Below are 17,471 nucleotides of genomic sequence, written 5' to 3'. Positions count from 1 at the left end.
TGGGAAAGTGTGTGCTGGTGTGTGCACACAAGGGGGTGTGCATACCAGTGGAGGTGCGTGGGGAGGTGTGCATGCGAGTGAATGAGTGGGAAAGTGTGGGGGTGTGCATACCAGTGGAGGTGCGTGGGGAGGTGTGCAGCAGGGGTGTGGGTTGTGTGTGCATGCGAGTGAATGAGTGGGAGAGTGTGTGCTCGTGTGAGTGTGTGCACGCAAGGGGGGGGGTGATTACGAATGCAAGTGTGTGCGCGTGTGGCCACACGAGGGCGCCGCGCCAGGGCCGCGGGTGCAGCGCCCAGCGAGCAGGGCGGCACCGCGAGACTACAATTCCCAGAGCGCACCGGGGCGCCCGCCGGAAGAGACTGTCCCTGGCTCTGCTGCCCGCGAGCCCCGCGCGGCGGAGGAGGCGGATGAGGGGCAGCGGCCTGGGCCGGAGGCTCCTGGCCTCGGGGGGCGGCTCGCGGCCGGGCGCGCCCTGGGGCGCTGCGCTGCCGGCCCCAAGGAGAGGTGAGAGGCGCCTCTGCCCCCCCCGCGGTGAGGGACACCCCCGCAGGGGGGCGAGTCCCCCCATTATCGGCCCCCACTGAGGGGCCTTTTTCTTCTCAGGGGGGTGGAGCTTCCCCCCTCCCGGCCCCACGCTGGGCGGTGCGCGCCCCGGCTGGGCGGGGTCAGCCCCCGCTGAGTGAGCTCATAGCCCCCCCTCGACCCCCCCCCCCGCTGCTGACCTGAGAGTGGGCGACCCCGTCGGCAAGTGAGGGGGGCCTGGCGTCACTGTTTATCCCGTGCCAAGGGGCTCCTCCATCACAGACCAGGGTGCTAGGCGCTGTACCAAAGAACAAAAAAACACAGCCCCTCCCCCAGAGAGCTTGGGGTCCAAGTCTAAGGTAGGAGACAATAGGAGATTATGGGGGGGAGGGTGCACAGTGAGGCCTTGTCTACACGGCCACTTTACAGCGCTGAAACGTTCTCGCTCAGGGGTGTGAAAAAACACCGCCCTGAGCGATGCCAGTTTCAGCGCTGTAAAGTGGCCGTGTAGACAGTGCACCGGGTAGCTACTCCCCTCGAGGGGGTGGGTGTTTTACAACGCTGGGAGAGCTCTCTGGTGCCGCGACTACACAGCCACGTTGAAGAGCTTTAATGTTGGTAGTGAAGATGTGCTCTGAGATAATACTGGTCAGCATGATGGACAGCAGTCACTGCTCGCCCTGTGGCAAACTGCAGTCTAGGTGTTTTGTTTTTTTGGTGGCATCACAACAAAGAAGGGATTTGAAGGAGGACAGTGAGGTGGATTTGCAGATTGTAATGGGAATTTCCTAAGTGGTTGACCGAGAAGACTGGGCTTACTGGCAGAGCAGAGGTGGGAGTCGAGGGGTCACTAGTGTATGAGAATTGATAAGTAGCATGTGGGGTGATGTGCAAGCATGTTGGAGGACAGGGTTAGAATTCAAAATTACTTTGACAAACTGGGGAACTGGACTGAATTCAACAAGATGAAATTCCATAAAGATAAGTGCAAAGTACTACACTTAAGAAGGACAAATCAGCTACAAAATGGATTATAACTGGCTAATTGGTAGTACCGCTAAAAAAAGATCTGCAAGTTGTAGTGAAAAATCACAAATTGAATGTGCACCAACAATGTGATGCAGCTGCAAAAAAGGTCAGTATTCTGGGCCATATTAACAGGAATGTTGTATGTAAGGTCTCAGCTTGCTAAGGTCTCAGCTGGAGTACTCTGTCCAGTTTTGTATGCTACACTTTAAGAAAAATGTGGACAAAATAGAGAGTCTAGAAGAGAGCTACAAAAATGATAAAAGAGTTAGAAACCAGACCTTTGAGGAACGATTAAAATGAGCATGTTTAGTCTTGACAAAGGAAGACAAACGATAACAGATTTCAAATATGTTAGAGACTGTTATAAAGAAGATGACGATCGTTATTCTCTGTCCACAAGAAGTAATGAGCTTGATCTGCAGCAAGAGAGATTCAGGTTCGATATTAGGAAAAAAAACTTTTCAACTATAAGGATAATTAAGCTCTGGAATAGGCTTCTAAGGGAGGCTATCGAATTCCCATGAAAGGCCTTTAAAGTGAAAGTAAATAGCTTACATTTGAAATGATAGGGAAGGGGGAGCTAGTGGAGGGAGGCAAAGAGAGGGGTGAAGTACTCAGTGTGATGAGCTAGGGAAATGATCTTTATAGGAACATTTTGAATGGCTATAAGCAGGGCAAGACTGTCAAGGCCAGCAAAGAGGATGTTGCAGTGTGATGTGAACTGAGAGCCTGGATGAGGTTTTTAGCTATGTGGGTGGATAGGAAAGGCTGTATCTTGGAGCTGTTGTGCAGAAAGAATTAGCAAGATTTAGCTGGAGCTGGGATGCGAGGACAGAGAGAGTGGGGGCTTGTGCAGGGGTCCTGTGGCAAAAATCTATGCAATCACATAATCTTTATTTATCATAATGCACACAGGCAACCTTAATTCTGACATTTCCTAACTTTTGAGTGCTTGACTTTGCAACCTTAACATTCTCTTAATAGTTTGGGATTTTTTTTGCATATAATATGTTCAGTCCTGGTCAAGGAAAAAAAGCAGTGCAAGATCAGAGGGGACTGAGTGAGATAGGCCTGTATAATTAATAGGCTGACCCCCGACCCCCGTGCTGGCTGGGGCTGACCCCCGATCCCCGTGCCGCCCACTGCTGGGGCTGCTGCCCACAGCTGATGCTGATCTTCCCCTCCCCCTTTCCCCGAGCTCCCCAAGGCTGATCTCCCCACCTCACCCCAGCTCTGCGCTGCCCAGGGGTCAGCTCTGAAGCCAGCACTGCCCACTAGCAGCAAATTTCTCCACTTTCCTGCTGGCGGGCAGTGCTGCCTTCAGCTGACCCCCAGGCAGCAGCCTCCACTCTCTGCTCTGCCTTGCAACTGATACAAATGCCCAGTTTTGGCGAAGAAGTAGGGCCAGCCGGGACAGAGCTGAAAAAGGGGACTGTCCTGGCCAAAATGGACACCCTAGCCAGCCCAGGCCCTATTGTTCTTAGTCAGCCCCTCACTCCCAGGGCCAACCCCCCTGCGTCGTGCCCCATTGCCCCTAGCCGGCTGCTCACTATGGGGCTACTCCATAGAGAACATGGGCCTGGCAACCTCAGCCTCCCTGCACGAGCCTCTCCTCCCCTGCAGTATGATGAGTGCCTGAGGTAAAATCCACCCTCTCTTGCAAACAAGGGCTCACTTAGCTGAAGTGAGTCCACCTAGCTCAGTAAAAGGAGGGGAGCCTGGCGAGCCCAGTACCAGAAGCCACCCTTCCAGAAGCAGCAGCAAGACACCTTCCTCCTGCGCAAGTTATTGCTTGTTCCTCACGATTGTCACCCCCTGTCCTCCCAGGCTCTCCTCCTGCACAAGTCATATCTTATTTCCCACCTCCCCTGTCCTCCCCCAACACTGAATGCTTGTTTGTCTGAGTGACTGGCTGAACAAGGAGGCGGACTGAGTGGACTTGTAGGCTCTAAAGTTTTACGTTGTTTTATTAAGTGCAGTTATTCTTTTTTACATACTTCTACATTTGTAAGTTAAACTTTCATGATAAAGAGATTGCACTACAGTACTTCAATGAGGTGAATTGAAATGTTTTTTACAGTGCAAATGTTTGTAATAAAAAATAAAGTGAACACTGTACACTTTGTATTCTGTTGTAATTGAAATCAATATATTTGAAAATATAGAAAACATCCAAAAATATTTAAATAAATGGTATTCTATTATTGTTTAACAGCGTGATTAATCGAGATTAATTTTTTTAATCACTTGACAGCCCTAGTTAGAAATGAATGCTTTATAGCATTGGAAAATTGGGAATTATGAAACTTAAATATTGTATACAGCCACATATGCAATTTACATGCATTTCTTAAATAGAATAATACCTTTTCTCTATCCAAATCATCTTAAATTTAATATAGGTTTTGTATAGATTAGGAAGTGAGGTCAGGCTTAATTAACCACAACTAGTTCCCTAGTGTAGATGCAGATTAACATTGACTTTGATTTAGCTGGAGGAGGTTGACCCTATGTCAAATGCTGATCTGACCTCTATTTCTTTTCCTAATCAAAGCCATGACAAGACTGGGACAACAGTTTGGTGAAGGGAGAGAGTTAGTGGTAGGAAGGAAGGATTTGTACAAGAAATGGGTTTTCTGCAGGGATTTAGATGTGAAAGACAGGTTTTGCTGAATAGCAATTAGGAAACTATTTGAAACAGGTTGGAGAACGAGATGCACAGAGGAGTGAAAGAACTTGTAGGAAATTAGAGATGCAAGCATGGGTAAATCACAAGAACTGTTAAAACTTCAAATCCCAGTTCTTTATATCCTCTGGGATGTCATCTTTCACACAGTAAAATCAATAGTCTCTAACTCAACAAATCTGTGATATATTAGGTGTTAAAATCATGTGTCAACGTCTGTTGCCTAATTGGTTAGTTGGTAAACCAGTAAATTCTCCCCAAGCACTGGCACTACATAATTATTGGTGATTTATTGACATGGCACCCCCGTTTTGTGCGTCACTAGAAGATGCAATCCCTTTGCTGATAGGGTGCTGGGGAAGAAGTTGGTGTGAAGAATGTAGCTGGTGGTTGTGTAGTTTCCTGACAGAGGGCCCTCAGAACGATGCTGGTTGTACAACCCGTTTCTTGTTGGCTACATTAGAACAGTTACACTTTTAAAAGTAGAAACATAATTTAAATACCTTCCTTTAATAGTTAATACATTACTGATAATCATCAAGTCATTCAATCCCAGTATTTTGACTTTTGGTATACCCAGAGTCTTGGCTGTAGCACCTTGGATACCTGAATTTGGGATTGTTGTTTGGGGTCCTAGTAGTGGAGCAAATATTTGTAAAGACAATGAGAACAGTGATGAGATTTAGAACATTTAGGGGCAGGAGAAAATGCTGGTTAGACTGACTACTTCGCTCTGCTTTATAATCAAGCTATTGAAGGAGGACAAACGCTCTTTGTTGTACACATATTCGTGCACGGGGGTCCTCCTTTCCACAATGAAAGACTATGCAGCAAAAACTCTTTAATGTTATTGCATTCCAGGATAAAATTAACAAGGAATGAGTAAACCGCTTCCTAATGGCTTCTTGCCATTTTCAGGTTTTGCTGCCACAGCCCCTGTGAAGTCATATGACATGAGAAGAGTTGAAATAACCCCACTGGAACAGAGAAAGCTAACCTTTGATACCCATGCATTGGTACGAGAGCTGGAAGTTCACGGTGAGCAATACCTATTAAGTAACTCAAGTGAAATCATACTGCTACTTTCCCAAAAGTATTAAAGGGTTCCTATTTGTCATGCATCTCTGTTTGTAGCTGCTACAGTGTAAATGGAAGCGTCCCATGTAGATTGTCTATACGGCCATAAAAATAAACTCAGTAAGGTAACATTTACTTACCTTGTAGGTTTGTGGAAGCTTATATATAGTGCCTTCCATCAGAGAAACTTAATGCACTCTGTAACTGTAAAGTATCTCTAAAATATGAAGAATAACTGTGATGGCCATGTTAAAATATAGATTCCTTCTACCAGTTACTAATAAACCATTAATTTATTGAAATGGAAATTTTTAAAAAATCAAATTGACTTTTCCCCCCACTTGCTTTTGGTTTATATTTTTTCGTTTCACTCAGCTTGAACAATGTAGAAACACTGTATTTAAAAAAAAAAAAAAAACCCTATCCAGTTCTCATACGCTAGTATGATAGTGCAGTGTTGGGGATTCAAACACTTCAGAGGAATGCTTAAATCCAAGTGATAAAACAGTTGTATTGGAATTTTTTAAAAAGAAAATGTCATAGAAACACTTTGATTTTAGGTTTTGTTAAATTTTGCTTATGTCATGTAAGGCCCCAAATTTAGGTTATGTAAAAACAATGTTTCTTTAAAAGGTTTGATTTAAAATGACAAAGGTGGGAGACTGAATATATTGTAACACCTGCCCTGTTATACATTGGTATCCTATCTCATATAGCCCTCCTCTGGGCTCAAAAGTGATTCATCTTGCATATCACCTGTGCTGCATTGCTTGGGTGCAGTCTTCTAAGATTTACCTGAACACTTAACTTTACATTTTCTTTCTCATGTTCGTTTGTCTCATATTTGATATGGTCTTGTCTTACATAAAAAAACAGGTATTACAGTGATCAAGCTGTAAACATAGAGGTCATAGGCATTAGAGGAGGGAAGAGATCTATTGAGTCCAACCTCCTTCCAGTGTAAAGTATTTACAGTACAAATAGATTTCATGAGATTCTCAGAACTTCCATGCAGCTTGGGTGTGGATTGGGCTGGTAATTAGAAAAATTAGCTAGTTTTTTAAAAAATAATTGAGACTCCAGGGAAGCTAAAGCTTTAGAATCATACCAGACTACACACAAAGTATTAGTACTGGTAAGTAGAAGTCCTAACGGCCCAATTTTGATCTGGTGTAAACAGGTGCAATGTTCTTGAAGTCAACAGTGTTTCTAATGCATATGCCCAGTCTGAATTTGCCCCAAAGGATGTGGAGCAATTTCAGTTTATGTAGCATTCCCTTATTAATTTCATTCTTTTTCCCCCCAGGATGCACACTCTGTAGCAAAGGATAAACTTGGTTTATTAAATAGTATTTGTGAGAAAATACTATACATTAGAAAAAACTAAATAGCCCATGGCAGTTGAACAGGTTGCACATTATGCTCCTATTGCATGCGGCAACTGCAGAAAGGTCATTGGTTTTTGTATGTTCAAAATATAATGGATGCACTTCAGATTTAAAGCTGCAAAAGTTCTGAATTTTGAAAAGTTAGTGATCTTAAAAGTTTTGGTAGCTTGGTGGTTGACTCCACGTCACTGGCAGTCTGACCTGTAACTTACCTTTGCACTTGTGTACTGAGCTTTATGCTTATTGTGTAGCTTTTGCTTGCCTCTCCATACAATTTTTCATTTCATCTTAACCTGTCATCCTTCAACTGTCTTCCAGGGTTTGGTAAAGAACAAGCAGAGACCATTGTATCAGCGTTAACAACTTTGTCAAATGTCAGCCTAGACACAGTCTATAAGGATATGGTGACCCAAGCTCAGCAGGTAACAAATCAATGATTTGTTGTATCCTTGTCATTTTATCTGTCCGTGAAGCATCATAAACACAAATGGTGCTTTATAAAATATAGTAGTTTATACATTTTAGTGATACTACTAGTATAGTGGATACTTTACTGAGGCAGATAGTCCTAAAATCCTAGCTGAGCTTAAATTAGAGAGGGATAAGTGATATCTTGCATTTACTATAGCACCTTTCATCCCATAGGAACCAAAAGTTCTTTCCAAAAGTAAGAATGATCTACAAATGCTATGCAGGGATTGCTTCATCTGCTACTGAAAGGCAGCCTCTGGGGTGAGACAGCACACAGCGACGCTGCACCACAGTTTAGGACAGGAAGTGAATTACAAGGAAGATTCTCCTGATTGTTAATCATGATATGGATGCTTTAGGTAGGGGAAAGTAGCCTGTGTCTTTTATTTAACAACAGCATAGATTTACAGTATTGGTCTTGGTTGGTTTCTTGTTGCTAAATTAAAAACCACCAAACCTGGTTCATGATGACCTTGACTCTTTCTGCATATTTGGTTCATGGAACTGGTCTGTTATACAGTTCAAATATGCACTGATGCTTCATGCAAAGAATCATATTAATTGTCTTCTTCCACTGGTAGGTTCAAGCTAGTTCTTGTAAAATTATGTGATTGTAGTTAGGCAGTAAAATAATTTGGTGCGTCTGGGTGTACGGGGGAGGATAATTAATTTCATCATAACAAATGTGTGAAATTGAAAAGATCTAAGAATTTTACTTTCTTTGCGCAGTAGACAATTGGGCCAGTGTAACTAGACTCTGATACAAAATAATAGTTTAATCAAGAAGACACTAGGCTGAGAATTATGTACCACTTATGTTCAGTGAGAATATGCAATTAAGCACAAATTACTTCTCCATTATTAAGCCATGGAGTCTTATTCCAACAGTTTTTTCCCCTTAGTTATTTTTTTAATTTTTGAGAACTTTTACCATGATAACTAAATTATGGCAGTAGAGGAGAACCCAAGAACTTGTGTTTTTCCTGTTCTTTTTTTAATCTTTTCATTTAATATGGAAACCTTACTGGCTTTGAGACCCTGCTGTGTCTAAAGAAGTATAAATGTCCATTGCCTAACACCTAGATCCCAAATGTAGCTTCTTTGTAATAATGTGGTGTAGCTTAGTGAATGTTATATTCAGCCTCAGAATTTTAAAATTTTTTAACTTGGGGTGTGGAGATAATAGATCCAAACATAAGCACAGCCAGGGCACTGTATGGAATTGTAGGAAACTAACAGTGTGTGTGTGTATTCAACACAGTAGGGATCAGACCTGATTTTCCATTGGCTTCAATGGGAGTGGGCTCAGGCTAAATTGTAGGTACAATAGAACCTCAGAGTTACGAACAGCTCGGGAATGGAGGTTGTTCATACCTCTGAAATGTTTGAGACTCTGAACAAAACATTATGGTTGTTCTTTCACAAGTTTACAACTGAACATTGACTTAATAGAGCTTTGAAATTTACTATGCAGAAGAAAAATGCTGCTTTCCCTTTATTTTTTTAGTAGTTTACATTTAACACAGTACTGTATTTGTTCTTGTTTTTAATTTATTTTGTGTGTGTGTGTGTGTGTTTCTGCTGCTGCCTGATTGTGTACTTCCAGTTCCAAATGAGATGTATGGTTGACTGCTCAGTTCGTAACTCTGAGGTTCTACTGTAATTTTGAATTGGAACTGAGGAGTACTAACTCCCTTGAATCCTGAATTGGGGCTGGGCATTTTCCTTCTCACTAAGCCCAATAGCCTCAAAAGCAGGCTCCCGCATAATTCCATGTCACTAACATTTAAAGGAACAGTACGATAAAACTGTCTAGGACCTTTAAGTATTATAAGATCCTGAGGTCAATTAGGTTTTTTGTTCACTTCAAATCTAAGGATTCCTATTATTTTTTAAAATTCTAAGTTGAAGTGAATGTAGTGCTTGTGAAAGTGGCAGCTTAACAGTGTTGGAAGCTGAACTCTGTCCACACAATAGGTAAGTCAGTGAGATTTCCCACAATGCCTTGCCAATGTGCCTCATCACATTGGGGTGAGAGGGTAATTTGGTATCCATAACCATTCAGTCCTTGGCCTCTCAGCCAACCCTTATAGCAAGGAGGACTCATTAGTGCTAAATATGATGATGTCCACTAGGAACTGGACTGAGACCATCAGCACATTTCATATGGGCATCAAAAGTAAGTGGTGACTGAAGGTTCAACCAGGGAATTCTGGTCTATTTTATTGACCAACTGTGTGGACCAAATACCTGTGGCTTTTCTACATTAGTTTTAGAATTGTTCTATAAAACAGCAAGAGTAATGGTTCTGAATCCCTCGAACAAACTCCAGCTTTTCATTGTCCGTTACTGTATGACTTTTTTATTTTATTTTTTTTGTTTTATTTTATGCTTGACAGTCACCAGTTAATGATTTCATGCACAACAAGACTTTGCTTTCTGTGACCTAAGCATCTCTCTTTCTTCCTGTTGAAATGCAATGCTTGTACAGGTCTTAGCATTTCTTAGCAGTGCTGAGTGATTACTGTGTTATTTCCTAGGAAATAACTCTGCAGCAGATAATGGCGCATTTGGACTCTATTCGGAAAGATATGGTAATCCTAGAGAAAAGTGAATTTGCAAACCTGAGAGCAGAAAATGAGGTACTACTGAATCTTTGTAACTGAACAGATAAATTGCAAAATATGTTGAGTAGTATTCTTTTGGAATTAACTATTTAGATATAAGCAAGCACTGATACTTTCACCAGTGCTGAAAGCTTAGTTTTCTTGTCCTTTAAAAATTAACAATCTGTCTGTGACTCTGCCTTGTAAGTGGCATGTTTTGTTTTCATATAAACGTAAGTTTGGGATACAGATGCACATAATTCCCGCAGAAGAAAACAAACCCATATTTAAATCCCTGAATGGTCTGATGTACTTTCATTTAAGGCCTATTACCATTATTTAATGCTGGAAAAGTGTGTCGCTCTTTGAGACACAGAATTCAACAAAACTTTGTGACTTAGATATTTTTACTTCACTTTCCCTTTCCTGAGAGCATTTTGTATATTCATGGATGTGTGTCTACTGTTCTTAGGACATATGAGCCAACATTCAGAATGACAAGGTGCTTAGGTGCACTGTCCATAGACATTGATCCACTTGGTTTTATCAGATTTCAAATAGATCTAGATATCAGACATAATTGATATTAGAAGTTTGACTAATATTGGCATGTCTAATCTGAGACAGACAGGTCCATCCATAAAAAGATTTATTCCTGGAATACCATAATTTTCAGTGATCCAGTTCAGTCAGTTTAACAAATATGTGATAGCAATGATCTGACTATCCAACTAAAATGGTTAGTCATTTACTAATTCTGTAAAATGGTCTTTTTTTTTTTTCTTTGTACCTAGAAAATGAAAATTGAGTTGGATCAAGTTAAACAGCAGCTAATGGTAAGTAAACAGCAAGTACTATATTATATTATAGAGTCTAATATTCAGGGAAGTGTGTAATTAGTTTATTTTATCTTTGCTTGTTTTGAAGAATGAAACCAGTAAAATCAGAGCTGATAATAAGCTGGACATAAATCTGGAAAGGAGCAGAGTGACAGATATGGTAAGCTGTTTTTAAAAGATGTCTCTGTCAATTGTTTGCCGTATTCCATTACTGAGATTGTAATTTCTCCCTTCTTCTTAATCTGTAGTTCACAGATCAGGAAAAGAATCTCATGGAAGCAACTACAGAGTTTCATAAAAAAGTGAGTAAGAGCTGTTCTGTAATAATAATTGACAGTTTTATATTATGGACCCAGTCCTGCCTTCCTCATGTACCCAAAATTCTGACTGGAGTTAGCAGGATTTTGTGTGTACAAGAAATGGAAGATACCACGTGACTTAAACCTGTGTTTCTTAAGCACACATTAAAATACTCATATATACATTTACAAGTATGAATATCATAAACTGGATCATGTTCTAATGCATCCAATCTGCTTCCTTTGAAAGAATAAACTCTTGGCATAAAGTTTTAAAACATTATTCATGACTTTTTAATGCTGGTTATTGTGCTCTTGTATTTTAGCTGTATTCTGTGTTAACATTTCTAGCACAAATAACTCTATACAGTTTATATTTATTTTAATGAAGACCTGTACTCTCAAAGAACATCAGGAACCTAGGTCCTTTATGCTTGGTCAGAATTTTCAAACCTGCTTTCTATAGTGTTCTGTCCTTGGCCACCCTCCTTCTCACTCTTCATGCTTCAGTCACTCACATGGTTGCACCTCCCATCGGTACACCGTTGGTTCACAGGTCTGCCTCTCCACTCCTGACTTGTCTCTCTTCATTCAATCCTTCATCTTTAGCCTGTTTTTTTAGTTTCTTCCCAGGTGTCTGATCATCAAACTCCACACAGCCAAAACTGCTCCTGACCTTTCCTCTCAAACCCTCCCCATTCTCTAAGTTCTCTGGAACTGCTAACAACACTAGCATGCTCCATGTCACTCAGGTCTTTGACTCCTCACTCTTTTGCCTTGCACATTAGCACTATCTAACTTCCCACTTCTTCCATAATATTTCTAATGGAATTTGTGGGTACTTGGCACTTCAGAGAAAATCAGGCCACTTTTATTTAGGTGTTTAAACGTGGTCAGCATTGCAGTTAAACTGATACAGGACTTACTGTACCATGTTTCCACAGTAAAATATACGGGAATTAATTAATTAAACTCTCTAGACAAAATAAATGGCTCTTATTTCCCTTCCTGCCGTGTGTTGTGTATGTTTTGTAGCCAGTAACTGCTCTGTAGAAGGTCTAAATATGCTGTTTGAGCAATGAAATAGGTCTCTTTGCTTAATGAAGGTTAGAAGAAGTGTAATGTGCTAAATCAAGGTCACTGCTAGGTAGACAGTATAACATAAGATATAAACCCTTAAGCGTCTGGACATAGCCAATTGCAAACTGACTGGGGTTAGGAAGAAATTTCCCCTTTTGGACAGGTTATTTCTTAACTGTCAGCTGTAGGGTTTCTTATACCTTTCTCTGAAGAAACTTACTGGCCATTGTCAGGGCAGGACGCAGACAAAATGGAGCATGGGTCTGAATTCATAAGGCAGTTCATGGAAGGGGAGGGGAATATTTTTTTAAAAGTTAATCAAAATATACATCCACGTTGAATATGCCCCATAGACAGATTAGTTGGGGTATTTGACATGCACATCACGTTGAACTCAATTTTAGCTTTTTCTTTGCTATTCCCCTTTCAGAAGCATTCTTCAATTGCATTACATACTGCTCTGCTCATCTTGTTAGCTCACCTATAGGCTACACATCTTAATTCAACAAGGGTTTTGAGATTTCTCATTTAAATGGATTTTTCTCTTTATGTAGTATAGTTGACAGCATTGCCGTCTGTTTTTTGTTTTGTTTTTAAGTTGAGGGAGCAGGAGATGAGACCCATACATATGCCATGTCTTGTAATGTATTTCAGGATTCGAGTACCAACAGTGCTATTGCAGAAATCAGTAATAAAATTGATTCACAAATAGCCTCCTTAAAAACTCTCATGGAATCGAATAAACTGGAGACGATACGTTATTTGGCAGGTATGTTGGTGGGGAGGGGCATTAATACTGTAGTGTGTTTCAGAAATGTAAAATTTGATTCAAAGTGCGGGTTTTAGGAAGGTCAGTTCTTGGAAAGCTCCTTTGGTAGCCTGGTCATAATTCCCGAGTTCGTTCACATTAAAACATGCGCAGCAAACAAAATGAGTATGTGTATATACATAATTATGAAGATAAGACCATAGATGTACCTCGCAAGAGGACAAATTAAAGATATGGTCTCTAGGCAGAAGAGTTTAGTCTCAAGTCGGGTGTGGAAAGGGATCAAGTAAATGATGGGAAAGATTGAAGCAAAAGGAGGTCAAGAGATCATTTGTTCTGCTATTGAACATCTCTTGTTTAGCTTTAATCAAAATTTACAAAAGGATTATTTTACATAAGATCATGAGTCAGCAGAAAACTTGAGGGGGTTTGTCACCAACTTCAGTGAGATCACAATTGGGCCCAAAATTGGGATAGGAGGGACATGAGTACAGGATATAAAAACTGCTTCCCAGGACATTGATCCTTGCTGCAGTTAGCGAGCCCCTGCTGCAGAGGTGCCCCAGTGAAAACCATCCTGGGCCCCCCTCAGCTACCAAAGAATTGTTCTGGGGCTTAAAGCTCATCTATAGGGAATGAAGTGGCACATTCACATATCCATATGGTCTGATGTGGTAGTAGTTTGAGTTGGCTTGCTCTAAAAGTTCTTAAAAGCTTATGACTTCTATTGCAGGGACATACTGATATGTAGGGAGATCTCGACCTCGATCAATGTACCTTAACCACAGCAGCAGTAAACTTCCCAGTCAAGTTTTCAAAGAAACATACTTTCAATTTGGTAATTTATGTAAACTTTAAAGAAAACAAATTGAGCTCAGATGAGATTGGGAAATGAATCTGCCTGTAGACAGGGAAAATTACACAGAATTGGAGGTGGGTGAAAGAGAAGTAACCGAACAATTGTGGTAGTGAGAAAGCAAGTCCAACAATAAGACTCCCTCTTAACATAAGAATGGCCATACTGGGTCAGACCAAAGGTCCATCCAGCCCAGTATCCTGTCTACTGACAATGGCCAAAGCCAGGTGCCCCAGAGGGAGTGAACCTAACAGGTAATGATCAAGTGATCTCTCGCCTTCCATCCATCTCCACCCTCTGACAAACAGAGGCTAGAGACACCATTCCTTACCCATCCTGGCTAATAGCCATTAATGGACTTAACCTCCATGAATTTATCTAGTTCTCTTTTAAACCCTGTTATAGTCCTAGCCTTCACAACCTCCTCAGGAAGGACTTCCACAGGTTGACTGTGCACTGTGTGAAGAACTTCCTTTTATTTGTTTTAAACCTGCTGCCCATTAATTTCATTTGGTGGCCCCTAGTTCTTATATTATGGGAACATGTAAATAACTTTTCCTTATTCACTTTCTCCACACCACTCATGATTTTATATACCTCTATCATATCCCCCCTTAGTCTCCTCTTTTCTAAGCTGAAAAGTCCTAGCCTCTTTAATCTCTCCTCATATGGGACCCGTTCCAAACCCCTAATCATTTTAGTTGCCCTTCTCTGAACCTTTGCTAAACTGCTGGCTCAACTAATATAGAAAGAGTTGTTGAGATTTCACACATTCTGCTCTTAGCTACCCCGACATTGTACCAGTTATGTGTATTTTTAACTGAGTTCTCTCTCTTGGTTTGAAAAATTTTTTTATTGTGAAATGAAAATTTGTCATAACTGCCCCAACCCCTAAAATAGTTTTTGTACAGAAAGGGTTGAAACTTAGAGAGAAGCACTTTTAAAATGTCTCCTATCATGTAGAGTTCTATACATCCTTCTATCTGTGGCAAAAATGAATTCCTTGTATTTAACACAAGGAGATATTGAGTGTTACATTAATTATTTCCTTTCTTTTTACAGCTTCTGTTTTCACTTGCCTAGCAATAGCACTGGGATTTTATAGGTTTTGGAAATAGACCCAGAGGAACTACTGCGCGACAAACAGAGGAAGAAAAGGCCGCCCACATCATGGAACATCTGTTAGGTCATACTGTGTTCACTACTGCGGATATTCTTAGTGCCTTTGTTCTTATATTGATTCTTAATGTGTACTAAAAAATATTCTCTTTAATAATAAAGGTCAAAATAGTTAGGGGCGATAATAGGAACCTTTCCTTAACTCCTAATGCATTCTTCAGTGGCCTTTTTTCAAAATCCTCATACAGAAGAAACACTGAATCTGTGTTTATATAAAATCAGAAAGTTTTTTGGCATGGGAACCAAAGAACATGTCCCATGATTAATTTTGGAAAGGTTCTGTTCTCACGTCCCTGCCAAAGAAAAGTGTTTACCATCTGATGTGACCAAATGCAAGGAGCTATCCTACTCTGAAACTTCTGTGCATCTTAAACTACGGGAGCTGCATGTTTGTGTTCCATCCTGATTCTCCTCTCCCCTGCTGGGTGAGGTATGTCCATCTTTATAAAATTGTTAAAATAAAGCCTTTTCAAAAGGATCCCTTTCCCAGCATAAAGCTGAATCGTATGGATTAAAAATGACCAGTAGCTGTAAGACTAAAATGCCCACCCCTTCTTTGACAATTTCCTCCACCCATACAACCAAACAATTTTTTAATTCCCTTGTCTAAGGGGAAATGTCACATTGGCAACGTGTGTGTAAAACTAACTTCCTGAGCAAGACAAAGGTGGGGGTGTTTTTTTGACTCCTTTCCGTTGCTGGAGATACAGAACTCCCCTATATGGTCCATATCCTTTACCTGAAAGCAGAATCTGCCTTGAAATGTGGAAATGTTACATTTCTTCCATGAAACTGCTGATGCTCCTGCCCCCAGATCCCTCTGGAAAGCAGGTGAGCACCACAATCCTTGGGAAATAAATTGGTCCCATTGACTGTCCTAAACCAAACTTAGATCATGATCTCTTTACCTTCTGCCAATGGCTGATAAATTTCAACATTAAGACATGACAGGATGGGATGATATTTTTGCAGCATTTAAGCAACCAATCGTATTTTATTTAAGTCCTTGTCACAAGAGATTATTTTTCGTCACAAGTGTAATTAAGTAACCGTGCTGATGCTTAGTTCCGTTCATTACAGGTAACTGTGTTCCTGTTGAGCAAATTTTAACTCTGAGTAGTCTCTGTACAGGGGAGAGAGGTTTTGTATATAGTACTGTATAGAGGCATTTTCAGGTGACTCTATCTTACTGTTTACAAATTGAATTTGCTAGTGTCCTGTGAATTTTATATTCTCTGTATGAAATTCTGTATTTAAACCGTCCCTTGTAGCATAATAAAATTGTTACATTGCTGTCTAAGAACTTTGAGTACAATTTACCAATTTGTAAAACTGAGATGACATCTTACAGTAAGAATAGTTATTCTCCTAAGAGCTGAGGCTACTTTATTTATGTATTTTCCTTGTATGTGCTCTGTACCTAGAGAATTAATTACTTTTTCACCCCTTTGTATGATGGGTTTAGATGTGTTACAAGGTTTTAGAGAATCACTTGAGCCTATTCTAAACACCATATGTATAGTTAGGGGTCTACTTAAATCACAGAACAATCACACATTTTTTGCAGGTTGGTCATGGCATAAATAACAAATTTCGCAGATGTTTATGCCATGACCAACCTACAGCGGATTTCTCCGCAGTGTTTCTCAAACTGGGGGCCGCAACCCAAAAGGGGGTTGCAAGCCTGTTGTAGGGGGCTTATGGTACTGCCACCCTTACTCCAACAGCCGCCCCACCTGAAGCTGGGCGGCGGGAAAGTGGCAGCTGCTGGTTGGGTGCCCAGGTCTGAAGGCCGCTCCCTCACCAGTAGCAGCAGAGAAATAAGGGTGACATGGCATTGCCAGCCTTACTTCTGTGCTGCTGCTGCTGGTGACAGCACTGCCTTCAGAGCTGGGTGCCCGGCCAGCAGCCACTGCTCTCCACTCTCCCTAAAGACTGGGCAGCCAGAGACCAGTTTTCATGGTACATGACTTGATTTTCATGGCTGTGAATTTGGTAGACCCCTATTTATAGTATTCATCTTCCAGTGTACCTCAACCATTTCCATTTGCAGCATCCACCTCTAACTGATCCACATAGGGTTCTTTGCAGTGATTAATACTACACAAATATTTGACACCAAAAATGGCTGTGGGCATATCTGGTAATCACATCTGCAGTTCTCTTCCACAGATCATGATTCATTTGCTCTCAATAGGTAGAACCCAGGAGTTGCATTTCCCCCTGCCCTTACCTGCTCCTCAGTAATGGCTAATCAGCTTTAAGATTTGGTATCTGCCAAACTGACATACTGTAAGGAAAGATAGTTACATGTCTGAATTGGGCATAAGGGAATCTGAATTTAAGGCATCTGGAAGAAAGGGCAAGTTACTCCTCTGAAATTGACCCATAAAAGACGGTTACTCACCGTTGTAACTGTTGTTCTTCGAGATGTGTTGCTCATATCCATTCCAATTAGGTGTGTGCGCGCCGCGTGCATGATCGTCGGAGAATTTTCTACCCTAGCAACACCCGGTGGGTCGGCTGTGGAGCCCCCTGGAGTGGCGCCTTCATGGCGCTGGATATATACCCCAGCCGACCCAGCGCCCCCTCAGTTCCTTCTTGCCGGCTACTCCGACAGTGGGGAAGGGGGGCGGGTTTGGAATGGATATGAGCAACACATCTCGAAGA

At 41.3% G+C, this 17,471-nt stretch overlaps 1 protein-coding gene across 1 annotated transcript; it reads left to right on the top strand.

Annotated features, from left to right (window-relative positions):
- The first annotated feature begins 370 nt into the window (after positions 1 to 370).
- CCDC90B (coiled-coil domain containing 90B) lies at positions 371 to 16,098 on the top strand. The gene is made up of 9 exons (XM_024196749.2): positions 371 to 504; positions 5,156 to 5,275; positions 7,021 to 7,124; positions 9,714 to 9,815; positions 10,574 to 10,615; positions 10,707 to 10,778; positions 10,867 to 10,920; positions 12,652 to 12,766; positions 14,685 to 16,098. Exons 1-9 carry the CDS (start codon positions 408 to 410, stop codon positions 14,738 to 14,740), a joined length of 762 nt encoding a protein of 253 aa, XP_024052517.1. The 5' UTR covers positions 371 to 407; the 3' UTR covers positions 14,741 to 16,098.
- The last annotated feature ends 1,373 nt before the right edge of the window (positions 16,099 to 17,471 follow it).

This window comes from Terrapene carolina, unplaced genomic scaffold (assembly GCF_002925995.2).
Source record: "Terrapene carolina triunguis isolate 2854851 unplaced genomic scaffold, T_m_triunguis-2.0 Scaffold97, whole genome shotgun sequence".
Lineage (NCBI taxonomy): Eukaryota > Metazoa > Chordata > Testudines > Emydidae > Terrapene > Terrapene triunguis.
Note: the sequence above shows the minus strand (reverse complement) of the source record. Positions and strands in the feature narration are given on the sequence as shown.

Coding starts and splice junctions, on each gene's coding strand:
- CCDC90B (XM_024196749.2), top strand. CDS start 408: ATGAGGGGCAGCGGCCTGGGCCGGAGGCTCCTGGCCTCGGGGGGCGGC. Junction 10,921..12,651: donor CTACAGAGTTTCATAAAAAA/GTGAGTAAGAGC, acceptor AATGTATTTCAG/GATTCGAGTACCAACAGTGC. Junction 12,767..14,684: donor GACGATACGTTATTTGGCAG/GTATGTTGGTGG, acceptor TTCTTTTTACAG/CTTCTGTTTTCACTTGCCTA.